Source organism: Octodon degus, unplaced genomic scaffold, assembly GCF_000260255.1.
Source record: "Octodon degus isolate 3935 unplaced genomic scaffold, OctDeg1.0 scaffold00018, whole genome shotgun sequence".
NCBI lineage: Eukaryota > Metazoa > Chordata > Mammalia > Rodentia > Octodontidae > Octodon > Octodon degus.
In genome coordinates, this window is record NW_004524594.1 from 13,075,215 (window position 1) to 13,094,639 (window position 19,425).

The 19,425-nt window shown below is 38.0% G+C and overlaps 1 protein-coding gene across 2 annotated transcripts in view; it reads left to right on the forward strand.

The window, feature by feature from the left end:
• The window catches only part of Pamr1 (peptidase domain containing associated with muscle regeneration 1), a 96,970-nt gene that overhangs the window by 25,774 nt on the left and 51,771 nt on the right, over positions 1-19,425 (forward strand). For both annotated transcript variants that reach the window (XM_004627044.2, XM_004627045.2), the window contains exon 3: positions 14,817-14,945. In XM_004627044.2, coding sequence (XP_004627101.1) covers positions 14,817-14,945 — 129 coding nt within the window. The remainder of the gene's footprint in view (positions 1-14,816; positions 14,946-19,425) is intronic.

A 19,425-nucleotide genomic window follows, 5' to 3' on the forward strand; every position in this document is an offset into this window, starting at 1 on the left:
CTATACTCAGCTGGCTCCAGGCAGAGTGGCACATGGCAGAGAGCAGCAGTTCATGGCAGCAGAAATCAGCAAAGAGCAAAGGGAAGGGCAGCAGCTGCAACCTCTAGCCAGCCTCTCTCCCCTCTTATATTATAATCAGGCTACCCTGGGGCTGGGGCTGTAGAACTCACATAATGTCTATGCCCTCCTCTCACACAGGATGAGGATGTTTACAAACTAAGAATCCTGTCTCTCTGCTGAGTCAATTAAACTTCTAAACTTCTCAAGTTGACACAGTGTATCAACCTGGCCTTTGAAGTAGAATTGACTTTATCAAATTGTCTCTTTGGTGTGAGAAACTGAAAGAGTAAATAGGGATCAAAATGTTAAATAGATATTGTGAAAAGGGAAGAAATGTTTCAAAAGAAAAGAAGAGCTAGGGAAGAGGAAGAGGGAGAGGAAGGAAGGGAAAAGGAAAATTAGAAAAGGATTACAAAAGGATAAAATGGAAACAAAACTTTGTAAATAGGGTGGAAAGGAGGGGCTGAAGAGTTGAAGGGAGGAAAGGAGGGAAAAAGAGAAGAGTCAAATATATTATATACAGACACAAATTCCTTGTGATGAATACAACCATTATGTATATCTAAAATGTACCAAAAATTTAAAAAAGATGTATTTTGTACAGGGTCCCACTACACAGCTCAGACTCATAGTGATTTTTCTGTTCTTAGCCTCCCCTGTGCCGGGGTGGGGTCAGTGTGGCATGCAGTGCTGGGGATTGAACCCCAGTGCCTGTTCTTGCCGAGGCAGGTGCTTAGTCCACTGAGCTATCTTGCTGGCCCTGTACCAATAAATTTTAAAAAATAAATAAAGCAGAACTGACTTGAGAGCAAAACCAGACAATGATATAAGAAATACTGGACTATATTGGATTATTTTGCTGAATTCAAGCACCTACAATAGTTAAATGGCAGTGGAATACCCATCTCTGACAAAACTAAACAAAAAAAGGGGATACAAATGAAGGATCATTTTATGTCTGTATATACAAAATAGTTAGGATAGATATACAGTTACTTTCTCTTAATCAATGAGAAGAAAGATTTGTACTAATAGCATTTGGACAGGATATCATGTCTACATCTTGTACTATGAATAACCACTAGGAAGACAACAATATGCAATATATTAATTATTGAAACTGTCCTACTAATAGGTTTTGAAATTGTCTCATTGCTATTTGTTTTTCAATAAAATTAATAAAACAAAACATAAACAAAACAACAAAGCAAAACTTCATGGCCCAATATCCTTGATACACATGGATGAAAAAGTCTTTAATAAAATAATTGAAAGCCTAATTCAATAACTCATTTAAAGGATCATCCACCATGATCAACTTGGTTTTATTCCAGGGATCAAGGGTGGTTCAACATATACAAATCAATAAATTTAAGAACCCACATAAATAGAATCAAGGATAAAAGTTGCATGGTCATCCTAATTGATGCATAAAAGTTCAACATCGCTTCATGATACCACCCATGATGAAACTAGGTTATGAAGAATTATGCTACAGTATAGTAAAGGACATGCATGATAAACCCCATATGATTCTGAATGGGAAAAACCTGAGTATATTTTCTCTAAAATCAGAAACAAGGCAAAGATCTCTTAGCATGCCTGTTCCATACAGTACTTGAAATTTTAGCTAGTGTAATTAGGCAAGAAAAGGAAATAAAGGGGATACAAATGGAAAAGAAAGAAGTTAAGTTATTCTTATTTTTAAGCCTTATGGCTTGATACTTAAATTAACATAAAACTTCACCAAAAAGGCTTTTTGAACTGATAAGTTCAGAAAAGTATCTGGGTACAAAGGCAACATTAAAAAAAATCAGTGGCTTTTCTACACATCAGTAGTGAAAAAGAAAACTGGAAGTGTATTCTATATTGCAATAGCTTAAAAAGATCCTAGGAATAAATCTAACCAAGTTGGTGAAAGACTTCTACAATGAAAGTTATAGAACATTGAAGATAAATAGTAAAGAAGATGCTAGGAGGTAGAAAACCTCCTATATTTATGGGTGAACAGAATTAATTTTATTTAAATAGCTATGTTGCATAAGTCATATGCAAATTCAGTTAAATCCTTTAAAAATTCTAATGACATTCCTCACAGAACTAGAAAAAGCAACCCTAAAATTCATCTGGAAACACAAAGACCCTGCATAGACAAAGCAGTCCTATGCAAAACGAATAAGGTACAGAACATTACAATTCCTGATTTCTAATTATTCTACAAAACCATAGTTATACGGCATACTACAGATACAAAAATAGACACATAAACAGGTGAAACAGATGCCAGGGAACAGAAACAAACCCACACATATACAACTGCCTGATTTTTAACAAAGGAAAAAAATATTCATTAGAGGGGAAAAAACAAACTATTTTATAGACAAATGGTATTGGGAAAATTGAATATCTCTTTGTACAAGATTCAATCTAGATTCCTGTCTCACACTCCATATACAACTCAGTTCAAAATGGATCCAACTTCAGCGAGAAGAAAGTTTTGAACTAATAGTGTTTAGACAAGATATCATGTCTGCATCTTGTCCTCTGAATAACTACTACGAAGACAACAATGTCCAGTGTATTAATTATTGTAACTGTCCTACTAACCTGTTTTGAAACTGTCTCATTGCTACTTCTTTATCAATAAAATTAATATAAAAATGGATCCAAGACTAGATACAACATCTGGAACTTTGAAACTGCTTGAAGAAAATGTAGAGGAAACACTTATAGCCATAGGCACAGGCAAAACTTTCTGAACAGGACCACAGGAAATGATAACAAGAACCAACAAATGGTGCTACATCAAATTAAAAAGTATCCGCACAGCAAGGGAATCAACAAAGTGAAGAGATATCAGCAGAATTGTAGAAAACATTTACTAGAAAATCTTCTGACACAGGAGTAATATGTAGAATGCATAAAGAACTAAACAATTTACTACCCCCCTCCAAAAAAAATCAAGGAGCCCAATCAGTGAATGGATTGAACAGTACAAATGACCAGTAAGTTAATGAAAAAAATGCTCAACATCTTTAGTCATTAGGGAAATGCAAGTCAAAAGTACATATGCATTGAGATTGGATCTCATTACAGCCAGAATGGTTGCCATCAAGAATAATAAAAAATAATTATGATGAGAGTGCAGAGAACAGGGATACTGCTGGTGAGAAGAGTCCCCATGGAAATCAACATGGAAGCTCCTCAATAATAGCAAAATAGAACTACCTTCTCACCCACATACACCACTCATTAACACATACTGCAAGGAATTAAAGTCAGCATACAATGGCGATAGCAGCAAACTGATTATATATATATTATACATATCATATATATTATATATAACATATATAATATGATATATATATGGTATTATTTAGCAAAATGCAAAATGGTATTATTTAGCCATAAAAGATGAAATAATATCATTTGTAGGAAAATGATTAGAAGTGGGGATCATTATAGTAATCAAAGTAAGTTGTAGTCAAAAAGACAAGGATCAATATGCAGACTCTAAAGAAGGTGGCATGAAAGAAGGAAGGCTGTTATTAAACAAGAGGAAGGGAATAAGGTGGAGAGGAGGGTGTAAGGAAGGGTAATGGGGGATGAACATAATAAAGATTTATTCTATGTGTATGGAAAGTGACACTCGAAATACAGTGTTTTAAGATTAACTGACACTAATATAATATATTAAAAATTGCAGTGACTTCAGGATAAGTTTTGTTCATTTGATTCCAGAAAAGAACCCACTGCACCAGTTTCCTGATGAATGAGTGCAGTTTGTAAAGAAATGCCCACAAATTTTCTTCCAAAAATTGAAAGCAAAACCAAGGTCTCTACACTGAGGGCACTTGGAAGTCTTTGATTGATTTTCAGCATTTTCAAAAACTTGATGGTTATTGTTGGGTAACCATATAATCTTGGTGTCATAAGATGACACAGGGCCAGCCCTCTGATAGGCATCTGGTAGCTGGCTAGTGCTGTGTGGTCCCTATTGCAATGAATGGGGTGCCCCAACCCCTGCTGTCCCACCCAATAGGGATATGCCTGAAATGACCATTGGTTCTCACTGGTGAAGGACCATCCCAGAGAGGCCATTTAGTGATCCTGAAAGGATGGCAAGGTAAAGCTTTAGAATGCGGTGGTAAACTGACCCATGGTTGGGGATCAGAGTAGATGCTGTGTATGTCTTGATGGACTTTTACATATTTATTTATATGTGTTGTTTAATCAATTTTAGTCATTATTCATTTCAACACATGCACCATCCCATTTTAGCACACTAGAAGCTTCTTCATGCTTTCCTTTGGGTATAACTACACTGGTTTTAGGAGGCTTCCTTAATTTCTCTAGTGGTGAGATAGTTCAGGCCTCCTATACATTTTCTGTCCAATGTCATCATTTCTCCAAGGAGCTCTGGTCCTGAGACCACAACCTTGGTACTGTTGGCTGTTGGACTCTTACTGTTTCTAGGGTTTTTTTTTGTTTGTAGTGTGGAGAACAAAAGATGTATATATACATTTTAGGAGAGAAAAAATTAGTGTATGCTAGTGTTTAAGTTCAATTATAGCGGTACAATGTTATTCAGTTCTCTGGTTTTTCTCTCATGGTGGAAACCTATTTCCTATTAATAGTAGCCTATTCACATATTTGATTTATCTCTTATAATGCCATACTATATTCATCATCATCATCATCATCATCATAATAATAATAATAGTGTTATTACCTACAATAAGACCACTGAATGAGTTGATTTCTTTATGCCTGCTGTTGATTTTAGGATATATCTCACTGCACAATCAAGATACTGTTAAAATTAATTGATGTGTTTTTTATGTGATGCCAATATATTTGATATGAAGGTAAGTTTAAGGTTTTCTATATTTGAAAGTGCAAGGAAATATGTATATGCTGTTCTGTATCCTTTTCTGTGTTACCCAAAAAGTAACATGGTGTAAACTTTGCTAACTCTCTTGATTTTTTTCTTCTAACAGTACACAGTGGGAGTCATACCACATCAGAGTAAATGGATCTTTTAAATTTCTTTTCACAGTAGCATATAACTGCATTGTGTAGTTCCCCAGTTTATGAACATTTGGATAATGTCTAACCTTTTGTTATTATGAGTATCCTTTATTAAAAATGCCTGGAACCAGAAGTATTTTGGATTTTAAATTATTTTGGATTTTGTAACAGTAGATACATAATGAGAATTTCTAGAGATGACACTTAAACCTAAATGCAAAATTCATTTTCATATGTACCTCCTCAAAATAACTGAAAGGTGGTTTTACATAATATTTTTTGATGTGGCTGCATTTTGACTGTTATCTGCCAAATGATTTCAAATATGAAAGTTTCCACTTGTGGTGTCATTTGAATATGCAAAAAGTGTCAGATTTTGGATTATTTCAGACATCAAATTTTTGTATTAGAGCTGGCCAAATAGCTCAGCAGACTAAAGTTCCTGTTTAGGCAGGTGCAGGGACCGGCGTTTGATCCCTAGTGTGCCAAGCCAGCTCTGCCCCCCGGGGCATACTGAGAAGGCGACTGAGACTGGGCAGGCATGGTGGAGCACGACTGTAATGCCAGTGCTTGGGAGGCTGAAAACAGGAGGATCACTACGAGTCTGATCTGTGTAGTGAGATCCTGTAGACCCTATACTAAATACATTAAAAAAAATTTGTGTTAGAGATAGGGAACTAGTATAAACAATACTATAGGGAATACATAATTTAGGAGTTTTGTAGATTGTCTCAGCTACTTTTCTCTCATTCCTGGCACAAAGTACCTGACACTCAAAATGAAGGAAGGAAAGATTTACTTAGCTCACAGTTAATGGCAGTTTCAGTCCATACGCAGCTGGTTCAAATGCAGAGTGGCACACAGCAGAGGGCAGCAGTTCATAGCAGTGGCAAAGAGCAAGAGCAAAAGGGAGCAGCAGCAGCAACAATGGCAACAGAGAGCAAGTCTATTCTCCCTTATGTTGCGTGAAGTTTATTTGTCCCAGGCTAGCTGTAGGACTCATACCCATAATCCCAGCAGCACTGGACCATGAATTAATCACAAAGTCTAGAAGTCCACCCCATAACTGCATGAGGTTTTTGGGGGACAACTAGACACAGAACATAACAGCAGTGTATCTTTGAGGTGGATTCCCAGAAGAGTAATCAATAGATCAAAGGGAGATGCATACGCCATTTTCCATCATTAGCCAAATTCTCCTCTATGCATTTGGCGTTCAGTCCAGGAGTGTATGAGAGAACTGATGTTCCAAAGGCTTGAAATAGCTTGTCATGCTGTTTTTGTCAATCTCATAGGTGGGAAATGGGGTCTCGGTGTGCTTTAGCTTCTATTGCAATCATGACAGATGATCATCCCTCTGCTGGTAGCAGTAGTACAGAATGCTTAGGGTCTAGAGATGCCCATTGCAGGGATATCAGTAGTGACATTCAGAACATCCAGCACCCTCAAAGCCTTCAGTGGACCAATGTGATTTCCTGTAATTCTGTGCTGTGTAGAACTGCAGCTAATCCTCTGGATGATGAACATCCCTGGTTCATCTTAATCTCTGGACTGGTTCTTGTAGAGGATCTAGAAGAGTAGGCTGAGCCATTGAGGGCAGGCTCTGTGTGCATTTATCTCCTCAATGAGACAGTGGGTAGGGAATTAAAGAGGAAATGGGACTGTGAGTGAGGTTAGCCTTGGGAAGACACAGTGGCCCAACTGAGACTCAGCAATAGAGCACAGGATGGATTGGAACTCGATGAATACTATTCATCATCTTCTCTGTTAGGAGGGAAAGTCAAATTAGTATGGTGTGCAAAGAGCCATGAGACTCTCTTATGTTGAAACCACATACATGTATCACTACAGGCCAAAGGAAACCTAACTACAGTGAAAAGCAAAGAAGTGTCCTGTCACATCAAAGAAATGCCTGTTATCTCAACTAATCCATTAACCCTTCATGCATTCACTCACTCAAATAGTATTTTTTGAGCAGTGATTATATGCCAGCATAGTGTTAGGTGCTAAGGATGTAATGCTAACCATGAGTCATTCCTTACCTTGAGTCTCTAACAAGAAAATAGGTCAGAGGCAGTTAGAATTAAGCTTGATAAATGCACACAATGGAGTGGCCAAAGTAGGTGGAGTTCTGGGAAAGCTGAATAATCACAATTCATATTTCTGAAGTATTTACTATATGCCTGATATGTGTCAATTTGTTTTTAAACAACCCTATGAATTAGATACAATTTTTAATCCTAGTTTGCCAGGTGAGGGTACTAAGGAGTGCTCACCTAATGCAGCTGGCACAAGGAGACCCAGATGGATGGGCAGGGCCAGAACTTAGTCCTCTGCGTAGCTCAATGGGACAAAACTATTTTCTCCTTTTGTTATTATCCCCAACTCCTAAAGAGACCGTGTATGCTGTGACTGTCCCCTGGGAATTGCTCAGCCCCCTCTTGTGTGTCCTGGTAGGCTGGCCCTTTACAGCGTGAGCTGTTGTTATGTATTAGGGTTTCACCTGGGGCATACTTTGGTTATAAATATTATGACATAGTAGGGCAAGAAGCATGTGCCTGTACACCCCGCTGCTCTGGGGGCTGAGGTGGGAGCATTGTGAGTTCAAAGTCAGTCTGGTTCCATAGTAAAGACCTTATCTTAAACAAAGCAAAACAAAACAAAACAAAACAACAAAGCAAAACAGATCAGTAAAACCCCACAAAAAGAAATACATGACATAGATGAATATTTATGATACAGAAAGATATTTATTATATGTTATTAAATTTAAAAATATGTTGTTAAGTAAGGCATATTGGACTCCAGTTAGCCATGAGAAAAAAAAATCTACATGCAGACATAGAATAATCAAGAATCCAGAATTCAACACAAGAGCAGAATACTGAAAGTGGTTATAAAAAACAAACAGATCATCTATAAAGGAAAGTCTATCAGAATCAAGGCGGACTTCTCAATACAAACCCTCAAATCAAAAGAGCTTGGAGTAAAATATTTCAACTTCTGCAAGAAAACAACTTCCAATCCAGATTGAGGTGTACTGCAAAACTATCTTTTGAGGTTAATTGAGAAATAAGATGCTTCCATATAAAAGAACAAATGAAGAAATTTATGACCACCAAGCCAAACCTACCAAGAGTACTGAAAGATATCCTAGACATATGTAAAAATGACTATGATTCCAAGAAAAACAGAAAGAAATCACCAGGCAGGGAAAGCAATTAAACAGAAGGAAAAAGCAGGGAACCAACTGCATGAAAATACAGAGACAAAGACAATCAATACATATCAGTTGTAACCATCAATGTAAATTACCTCAATTCACCAATAAAAGGAACAGATGGGCAAAGTGGATTGATCAACAAACAAAATCCGATAATATACTGTATACAAGAAACACATTTAACTCTAAAAGAAATTCATAGAGTGAAAGTCAAAGGATGGCAAACACTACACAAAAATACTATGCAAAATACTCTATGCAATAGGAATCCAGCAAAAAGCAGGTGTTGCTATTTTGTTTGCAGACAATATGAACTTCTAAACAAGAATGACCAAAGAGACAAAGAAGGTCATCATAAACTTATTAGAAGAAAAGTTCAAAAATATATAAATTTATATCATAAATATATGTGCACCAACTATTGAAGTACCCAACTGAAGAAGACAAATATTAATAGATGTGAAAAATAAAAGAAGCAAAATCACAATTGTAGTGTTAATACCCAATGTAACAAAGAAATAGGTCAACAACATAAAAAATCAGCGAAGAAATATCAGAACCGAACCCAATCTGTGAACAAATGGACTTAGTAGATGTTTGCAGAGTGTTCCACCCAACATCAGGATGCATGTTCTTCTCAGCTGCACATGGGATGTTTTCTAAAATAGACCATCTGTTAGCCCATAGAACATAGTTTAGTTAATGAAAAGGAATTGAAAATATCCCATGCATATTGTCTGACCATAGTGCAGTAAAATTGGAAATTAATGACAAAATAAACTGCAAAAATTCCATAAAGATATGGAAATTAAATAACAACCCCCCCCCGAATAGCCATGGGGTCCCAGATGAGATTAAAGAAGAAATTAAATAGTGTCTACAATCAAACAATAATACAGATAGAACATACTGGAACCTGTAGGATGTAATGAAAGTAGTTCTAAGAGAAAAATTTATAGCAGTGAATTCTCACGTTAGGAAAACCAGAAGGAGCGCAAATAACCTAATGTTGCATCTCAAGCTTCTAGAAAAAGAACAAGTCAAGCCCAAAGCCCATAAAAGGGAGGGGAAGTATAAAGATCAGAGCAGGAATTAATGCTATTAATCTGAGAAAACAATATAGAGAATTGATGAATCAAAGAGTTGGTTCTTAAGAGAAGAAAAAAATTGATAAAACCTTAGCCAACTTTATCAAAAAAATAAAGAAAAGAGTGACATTCATGAATTGAGAAATGTAAAGTATGAAATAACAACAGATCCTGTGCAAATTGATAAGATCCCCAATACCTGCGTTGAAAACTTTAATAGGATGGAAAACAGAAGAAATGAAGAGATTCCTCGATATGTGTGAATTGAGAAAGCTGAATTAAGAAGATATAAAATTCTGAATAACCCAATATCATTTAATAGAGTTGAAAATGTAATTAAAAACTTATAAACAAAGAAAAGCCCAGGTCCTGATAGATTCACTGCTTAATGCTACAAGATATTTGGAGAACATTTAATGCCAGTTCTTCTTGAATTCTTTAATGAAATTGAAAGGGAAGCAATACTCCTTAACTAATTCCTGGAGGCAAGTTACACTGATACCACAACCAGAAAAAGATACAACCAAAAGAGAATTACAGGCCCATCTCCCTAGTGAATATAGAGGGGACTTGCAGGTTAGCTCAGTTGTTTAAAGTGTCTGTTTGGGTAAACTCAGTCTGGCGTGGGAGACCGCAGTGCGAACCCCAGCTCCGCAAGCAGCACCAAACCAGCCTTCAACTTAGCCTGAGCTGGAAAAAAAAATCCTAATGAGCATAGATACAAAAATCCTCAATAATAAACTGGCACATAATTCAGCAAATTATATTGAAAATTATACATTATGACTAAGTGGGATTCATCCCAAGAATGCAAGTATAGTTCAAAGCATGCAAGTCAATAAATGTAATATACCATATCAACAGAGCTAAAGGCAAAAATCACATGATCATCTCAATAGATGCAGAAAAGCTTTTGACAAAATCCAACACTCATTCATTATTAAAATTCTACTAAAAATCATAATAGATCTTTATTTCAATCTGACAAAAACCATCTATGCCAAACCAATAACCAACATCATACTAAATGGAAAAAGCTGAAAAATTTCACTCTACAATCAGGTAAAAGACAAGAATGTCACTATCTCCTGTTCAATATAGTTCTGGTAACAATAGCCAGAACAATTAGAAAAGAGAAAGAAATAAAAGGAATAAGGGTAGGAAAGGAAGAAGGAAAATTATCATTACTTGCAGATGACATTGTACTCTACATAGGAGACCCAAAAATAATCCATGAAAGTACTTCTAGATTTAATAACAAAATTCAGTAGTGTAGCTGCATTCAAAGTCAACACTCAATAATCAATAGCATTCCTGTAAGCCAACAACAAATTTACTGAGAGAGAAATTGGGGAAATCACACCCTTCACAATAGCATCAAAAAAAAAACAAAAAAAAAAAAAAAAAGAGAAAAGAAATACTTAAGAATCAATCTAAGAAAATAAATAAAAAATGTGTACATAGATAGTTATGCTAATCTGAAAAGAGAGATCAGAGAGGATTTCTGAAAATGGAAAGATATCTCTTGCTCATGGATAGGAAGAACCACCATAGTGAAAATGACCATACTCCCAAAATTGTTCTACATATTTAATGTAATCCCAATAAAAATACCATTAACATACATAATAGAACTAGAAAAAACACAATCGTAATGGGAGACTTCAATACCTTGTTGTTACAAAAAGGTAGATCAACTAGACAAAAAATCAGCAAAGGAATATCAGAACCGAACCACACTTGTGATCAAGTGGACTTAGTAGATATTTTCAGACTATTCAGCCCAACGTCAGCAGAATACACATTCTTCTCAGCTGCACAGGAGACGTTCTCTACAATAGGCCGTATACTGGGCCACAGAACATACCTCACAGACCTAGAAAATGCATTCCTAACGTTCAGCTAGAAGTGGAAGAGAACTAAAATAGGAAAGACAGTTCTGAACAACAAAAGCAAAATGGGAAGCATCACAATCCCTGACTTGAAATTATACTACAAAGCTCCTGTGATAAAGTCAGTATCGTACTGGTACAGAAAACAGACCTAAGGACCAGCAGAACAGATTAGAACATGTAGACACAACTACAAATACACTCAGCCACCTTATTTTCAACAGATTGGCCAAACATGTTCACTTGAAGAAAGATAGCCTCTTTAATAAATGGTGTTGGAAAAAGTGGCTTTTCACATGCTGAAGACTAAAACTAGACCTGTGTCTATTACCATGCACTAAACTATAGTCAAAATGGATCAAAGATCTAATTGTTAAGTCTACTGAAAGAAAAAGTTGTTGGAAATCTTGAAGGCACAGGTATAGGCAGAGAGTTCATGAACAAAACTTAACCTGCATGGCAAATACTTCAAAGAATCAACAATTGGGATCCAAACTTATCGAAAAGCTTTTAAAAATCAAAAATAAATTACCAACAACAAAACACACACAAAAATGGTTCTGCAAAAAAAAAAGTTATGTTAGTAATTATTAGTTCACTTAAAAAGTTTATACCTATGTTTGTTTGTTTGTTTTGGTGGAACTGGGGATTGAACTCAGGCCCTTGCGCTTGCCAGCAAAGCGCTTATTCTGCTGAGCCATCTTCCCGTTCCCCTATACCTATGTTGATTGATCAATTTTTCATGCCTATGTGTTTTTTTAATTTTATTTTTTTCCATAATTTTATTGAGAAGCAAATAGCAATGAGACAGTTTCAAACCAAATTGGAAGGACAGTTTCAATAATTAACACATTGCATACATTCTTCCTAGTGGTTAATTGCTCTATAAGATGCAGACCTGATATCCTATTTACAAACACCATTAGAACAAATCCCTCAATTCATTAAGAGAATGTAACTATATATCTATCCTAACCACTTTGAATATACAGATACAAAATGGACATTCATGTGTATCCCCCCCTTATTTTTTGTTAAGTTCCATCATTTAAATATTATAGGTGTGTAAACTCAGCAAAATATTCTAAAAGAGTTCAGTAGTCCATAATAGCATTGGGTCTTCCGCTTCACTGGCCATGTCAGAAATTGTTGACCTGTGTCCCCTACAGCTCAACATAACAGCATGGCTTTACTTCTTATATTTTGTTTTTATACTTTTCTGCTGGATGGTTAAGACCAAGGTAAAGCAGGACCTTTGCAACAAGAGTTGTAGCTTTTGGGTCTGATAAAGTCAGTGAAATCCCCTCAGGATTTATCCTGAGATCCTGTACCTCAGACTGTAGAACCTTTGTCAGTGTCAGCCATGTGGATGAGTCACGGCCATTGCTTGGCCAATGTGCTCTCTGTGAAAGCCTGAGAGAATGTTTTCTCTCCATATGACTCTCCTTAGGCACACTCTACATCATCGATCACTTTCCTCTTTGGCCCCATAATCTCCTTGATCAGAAAATTTGGGACACTACCGAGTTACATGATGTTACAGTACAAGTTCTCATATGTCCTGAGTCTTAATTGACCTTGGAAGGCTAGATGCCTATGTGTTTTAATATGCTACAACTACTTTGACAATAACAATATGCAATGTATTATTGTTACTCTCCTATAATCTTGTTTTGAAATTTTATACCATTGGTTTTATTGTTTTTTTCTTTTTTTTAAATAAAAAAAGAAAAGGAAGTTTGTGGTAATGTCAGTTGGAGAATTTTCTATGCCCATAAACTGCACTTGGAGTAACTACTTTAAAGATAATAATATGCAGTGTGTTAATTACTGTTATTCTATCATCTTGTTATGAAATTATTCTACCTTTTCCCCATAAAATAAAAAAGTGAATTATAAAAACAGCATGGATACAATATAGAATAAGTCTAATTTTAAGAAACACCGTGTTGTCTTCTGGATGGTTAACAACCTAAGTTTGCAGACCAAAATTAGAGGAAAAAGGAGGGCTACAAGGAAAGCCAACATTTTGGCCCTACCCTTCTAAGGTCAATTAAGACTCAGGACATATGAGAACTTGTACTGTAACATCATGTACCTCGGTAGTGTCCCAAATTTTCTGATCAAGAAGATAATGGGGCCAAAGAGGAAAGTGATCGATGACGTAGAGTGTGCCTAAGGAGAGTCACATGGGGAGAAGACACTCTCTCAGGCTTTCACAGAGAGCACATAGGCCAAGCATTGGCCGTGACTCATCCACATGGCTGACACTGACAAAGGTTCTACAATCTGAGGTACAGGATCTCAAGATAAATCCTGAGGGCATTTCACTGACCTTGTCAGACCAAAAAGCTACAACTCTTGTTGCACAGGTCCTGCTTTACCTTGGTCTTAACCATCCAGTAGAAAAGTATGAAGATGAAATATAGGAAGTAAAGCCATGTTGTTATGTTGAGCTGTGGGGGGCTCAGGTCAATAATTTCTGACATTGCCAGTTAAACAGAAAACCCAATGATATTATGGGCTTCTGTACTCTTTTAGAATATTTTGCTGAGTTTACACACCTATAATATTCAACAACGGAACTTAAAAAAAATTGGGGTATAACTATGAATGTCCATTTTGTATCTGTGTATTCAAAGTGGTTGGGATAGATATATAGTTGCATTCTCTTAATGAATAGAATGATTTTTTCTAATGGTGTTTGTAAGTAGGATCACAAGTCTGCATCTTGTACAGCAATTAACCACTGAGAAGAATGTATGCAGTGTATTATTTGTTGAAACTGTACTTTCGATTTGATTTGAAACTGTCTCATTGCTATATGGTTATCAATAAAACTTTGAAAAGAAAAAAAAAAGATTCAGCTCCTTCCAAGATTGCTAAATCCAAGTTACCTACTGGCTCAAGCTTCAGTCTTCTCATCTGTGAACTGGAGGCAATATGGCAACTAAGAGAACTGGGAGGTACAATGTCCTGGCTGTACTCAGAAAAGGGATAGAAAGAGGTCCTGATGAGCCTCACCTCATCATCTTATTTCATTGTCTGGACTTCAGTGGATCATTGCACTTGTTGGAAAGTCAGTAAAAGTTTATCAAATAGAAAAAAAAAAAAAAAAAGAAACACCGTGTTAACAGTAAAATTCTCTAGGTGATACGATTTTAGATCTTTTATTGAACTTTTTCTTCAATTTCTAAATATTCTTTGATGAAATGAAATATATCTGTAAGGAGAAAAAACACTCTGATGATCAACTCTGCCTTTTACTACAAGCAATTTCATGTTACCTTGAAGCATGAGCCACTATCAGGGCGGATGACTTAGACTTCTCTCCTAAACTCCCTGGTCTGAATCCTGGCGTTTCTAGCATTTTCCATGAAAAGAGCCCTTTTCTTAAGGTCTTGGGTGTCTTGTAGGGCCAGAAGCTCTTCACAAGGACTGGGCTCTGAGAAATTGTATTGCCCTTCTCCTATGACGACCCTTAGCACTTGTGAAACGTTCTCCTTGGAAATCTTCTAGGTTGTACCATCTTTGAGAACTGCAAGAGCTGCCGCAATGGCTCATGGGGTGGGACCCTGGACGACTTCTACATCAAGGGCTTCTACTGCGCTGAGTGCCGAGCGGGCTGGTACGGCGGAGACTGCATGCGTAAGTACTTCCGTGCATGCGCCAGCTCCTGCGTGTGTTGCTTTCAAGCCTTAGCTTGCAGCGGACTCAAATTTATCTTCTTGGAATCTGAGTTTTGGAAGGCTTATGGCCAGAGGGCTTTCTGGGTAAGACTATAAGACCAGAGGATGTGTTTCCGTTTGTTAGGTGTGGGTTGTGGACATCCATTCGCGACTGTTGGCCCAGGAGATTTCTAGCTGCTCTTTGAGCTGTTCTCTCTCCTTAGTGAAGGCACAGCGCTCTGCATGCTCCCTGTATCTTGTCCATTTCTGGAGCAAATAGTGAATGAAGCTGCAAAAACGTCTGTATTTAAAATACCCATTTCTATTGGTAAACGTTTTGAATCATGAGTTAAGCTCCTGAAACCCACAACTCCTTGGCACCATACCAGGAAAGAGGTTGTCCGGGGAAGAGATTCTTTGCTCGATCCCAAAGGATTACCTAATGTCTACTAGAGTTCCCTCTGGGATTTCAATGATCTGAAAACAGAGTGGAAATCCAGCCTCTCTCTGTTTGTCATTTTCCCGTGTAGCTCCCCAGTTGGTCACCATCCCTGCGAGAGACTACACTTAGATCAATGTACACACAATGGTTATTGCATTAAGCCTATTAAGCCTGTTTTATATGCTCCCTACCAGAGTCAGAAGCACTTAGGTGGTCTGGCAGCTTATCTGCTTTGCTCCTTTGCATGATATTCTTAGTTTACAGAGATGGCTGGTGTGTTGCTGGTATGCTTTGCTGGAGTTTTATGGAACTTGGTAGGGCAAAGGCGGAGGTATCTGTCTGCAATATGTCCAGGGAGACGGGTAGTGTTTATTTTTTAAAAAATCTTTTATTTATTTATGTGGTACAGGGTCTCCCTACATAGCTTGGATCCTCCTGTCTCAGCTTCTCCAGCACTGGAATTATAGGTGGGGCTAGCATGGCATGGAGTACCGGGGATTGAACTCAGGTCCTTGTGCTTGCCATCCAGGTGCTTAGACCACTGAGCTGTCTCCCATTCCCCAAGCTCTGTTGATTCTTATTTCAGGGTGAACCTAAGAGTCAAATGATGCAGAATGCAGATAATCTTTGATGCATTAATTTTAGCTGTAGATTTAGAACTTTGATGCTATTTTGGTGGCTTCATAAAATTTAATCCTGGATTTGGTAGATTATTTTCCAAGTAAGTTAACTACAAGATTTAACCTGGTCTTTCTCTGGCAGCTGTTCTAAGAGACAGAGTAACACAGTGATCAGAACACAGGCTCTAAGCAGAAAGCATCAAGGTACAACACGCATGTGATCAATTGCTCATGATTAATGTATAATTATGTAGCACTAATGTACGCTAATAAAAGACACATACATTTAAAAAAAAGACACAAGCTCTCTAATGTCATAGACCTAGATTTAAGCAATGACCTTGCCTGTCACTCCTATCTGTCACTGGACCAGTCATTCAACATTGTCTATACTGGTGTCCTCTTTATTAAAATGACAAAAGGAAAAGATGGGAGACGCTTATTTCCTAGGATTGATTTGAGGATCCAGTGAGCCAAATACATGTGAAGCAGGTAGCACTATGCTTTGCAATAGTAAAGTAATAGCTCAATCAATGTAGGACACATATTACCATTTTTATATGCTCCTTAATTGCTGACATACTCAGAAGCCCCAAACTAAAACTGCTTTCAATACTAATTTAGGAAAAACAGAGCTATATTGCCCAACTTTAGCTTTCACATTGGCCTTTGGTGTCTATACAAGTCACTGTGGATTTTTCCCTTGTTTTGGGGTCATGTATGTGGTTGCTCTTCTATGTATGGCTGAGGAAGAGGAACATGATGAAGCTGGAAGGGTTGGTAGGTTGCAATCACACACAGCTTTGTAGGGGGGAAGTTAGGTAAAAAATCTAGAATCTAGGTAGTCTAAGTATATGCAGTGGGAAGCCCAGGAATGTTGTGAAGTGTGGTTGGTTTTAGTGCTCTGAAAACGTACATAAGAACAAGTAATCATGAAGAATGAGTCCAGGGAAAGGTACTGGAGTGTCAGGGTGGCTGCTGAGCTCTGCTTTTGCTCAGGTATTGGAGGACGAGGGCAGCACTCCAGGTAGAGGCAATAGTATGGTCAGGGCATGAAAATGCAAGGTTTGTGCAAGGGATTCTGGGATATCAAGTGCAGCTAGATCTCTGGGATGGTGGAGGGAGTGGCAAGGGGTGAGATGGAAGACCAGGCAAGGTAAGGCTGCAAGAAGTAGAGCGTACCAGACCTCAGGCCTACTTTCATTCCGAGGATGACAGATAGTATGCACTGAATGACTCCATCAGGGAAGTGACACTGGACAGATAATTTGGACAATAGGTGGTAGGGGTCCAACGGGATGGAGTCGTGGCCATGTCCAGAGAACTTGGGAACTCTATGCCAGCAGGTCAGTGCATGGGAGATAGAAGTGAGAGAGGCTTCTGCCTTTCAGGTTCCCGTGTGGGCAGCGTGCATAGGTGAATGCTGCCAAGTGAGTCATAAAAGGCAGAAACTCCGGTGGGGAAGATAGGGTATTGCACTTGAGAGATGGGGGAATTTCAACAATCCTGAGAGAGATCGTGTGGACAGTGGAAATTGGTTCCTGGAGCCCAGGAGAATTGCAGAGACGCTATACGCTTGCAGGTATTAGTGCGGCCCCAGAGGGAGACACAGAAGGTAAAATGAGCAGAACATGAATGTCAGAAAAGTACAAGAAACAGAATGAAAGCAGGAGGGGACCAGGAAGAGGTGTGAAGGAGAGATGGGAGCAACGGAAGAGAGCCGCTAGGAGGCTGCTTTGGAAGCTGCAGGAAAGGTCAAGTGTGATAAGTGTGATTTCTTTATTTTTCTTTCCTGTTAGTACAGAGTCTCACTACACAGATCAGATTTGTAGTGATCTCCTGATTTCAGCCTCCTAAGTGCTGGGATTACAGGCACATGCCACCACTCCCAGTCTCAATTGCAGTCTCAGTGTGCCCCGATGGCGGGGCCGGCGCAGCACTCTGGGATCCAACTCTGTTAGCTGCCTCTGCCTAAGCAGGCGCTGTAATCCACTGAGCTATCTGGCCGGCCCAAGAAAAGGATTTCTGTATTTAGTAGAAAGATGACTGGCAACCTCAGCCATAACATTTTCATGCAGAAGAAAGATTTGAAGGGGAGGAGACAGAGACGAAGAGCAGAGATGACTTCTAAATCAGCATTTGCAATGACATTTGAGAAACTTTTAAAATAATAAAGCAGGGATGAGAGAAATGAGGTGAGAGTTAACAAGAGGAAACAATGGTGGAGAAATTTTAGATTAGCCGGGTGTGGCGGCACACGCCTGCAAGGCAGCACTCAGGAGGCTGAGGCAGGAGGATTGACATGAGTTTCAGGCCAGTCTGGGCTACATAAGCAAGTTCAAGGCCAGCCAGAGCTGCATAGTGAGACCCTGTCTCAAACTAATTTTTTTTTTTTATTTTTCAACAAATAATACACTGCATATATTCTTCTTAGTGGTTAGTTGCTGTACAAGATGCGGACTTGAGATCCTATTTACAAACACCATTAGAACAAATCATTCTATTCATTAACAGAATGCAACTATATATCTATCCCAACCACTTTGAATACACAGAAAAAAAAGGAAAATCAACCGGAAAACCCAATTTTTCTAAGTTCTGTTATTGAATATTATAGGTGTGTAAACTCAGCAAAATATTCTAAAAGAGTCCAGTAGCCCATAATAGCATTGGGTCTTCTGTTTAACTGGCAATGTCAGAAATTATTGACCTGAGTCCCCCACAGCCCAACTTAACAGCATGGCTTTATTTCTTATAATTTCATCTTCATACTTTTCTGTTGGATGGTTAAGACCAAGGTAAAGCAGGACCTATGCAACAAGAGTTGTAGCTTTTTGGTCTGAGAAGGTCAGTGAAATGCCCTCAGGATTTGTCCTGAGATCCTGTACCTCAGATTGTAGAACCTTTATCAGTGCAGCCATGTGGATGAGTCACGGCCAATGCTTGGCCAATGTGCTCTCTGTGAAAGCCTAAGAGAGTATCTTCTCCCCATGTGACTCTCCTTAGGCCCACTCTATGTCATAGATCACTTTCCTCTTTGGCCCCATAATCTTCTTGATCAGAAAATTTGGGACACTACCGAGTTACATGACGTTACAGTACAAGTTCTCATATGTCCTGAGTCTTAATTGACCTTAGAAGGCTAGGGCCAAAATGTTGGCTTTCCTTGTATCCCTCCTTTTTCTCTAATTTTGGTCTGCAAACTTAGGTTGTTAACCATCCAGAAGAAAAGCTTATTGTTATTATCAAACAATTTGGGCTATCAATCTTAACCTCACTATCTCACTGCATTTCAAACATCTTAGGCATAATAAGGAACAGGTATTTTTCAACAAGTATTGATATGTTGAACTTTAAGTCCCTACATAATATGATAAAAAACATTTAAAAATTAGATT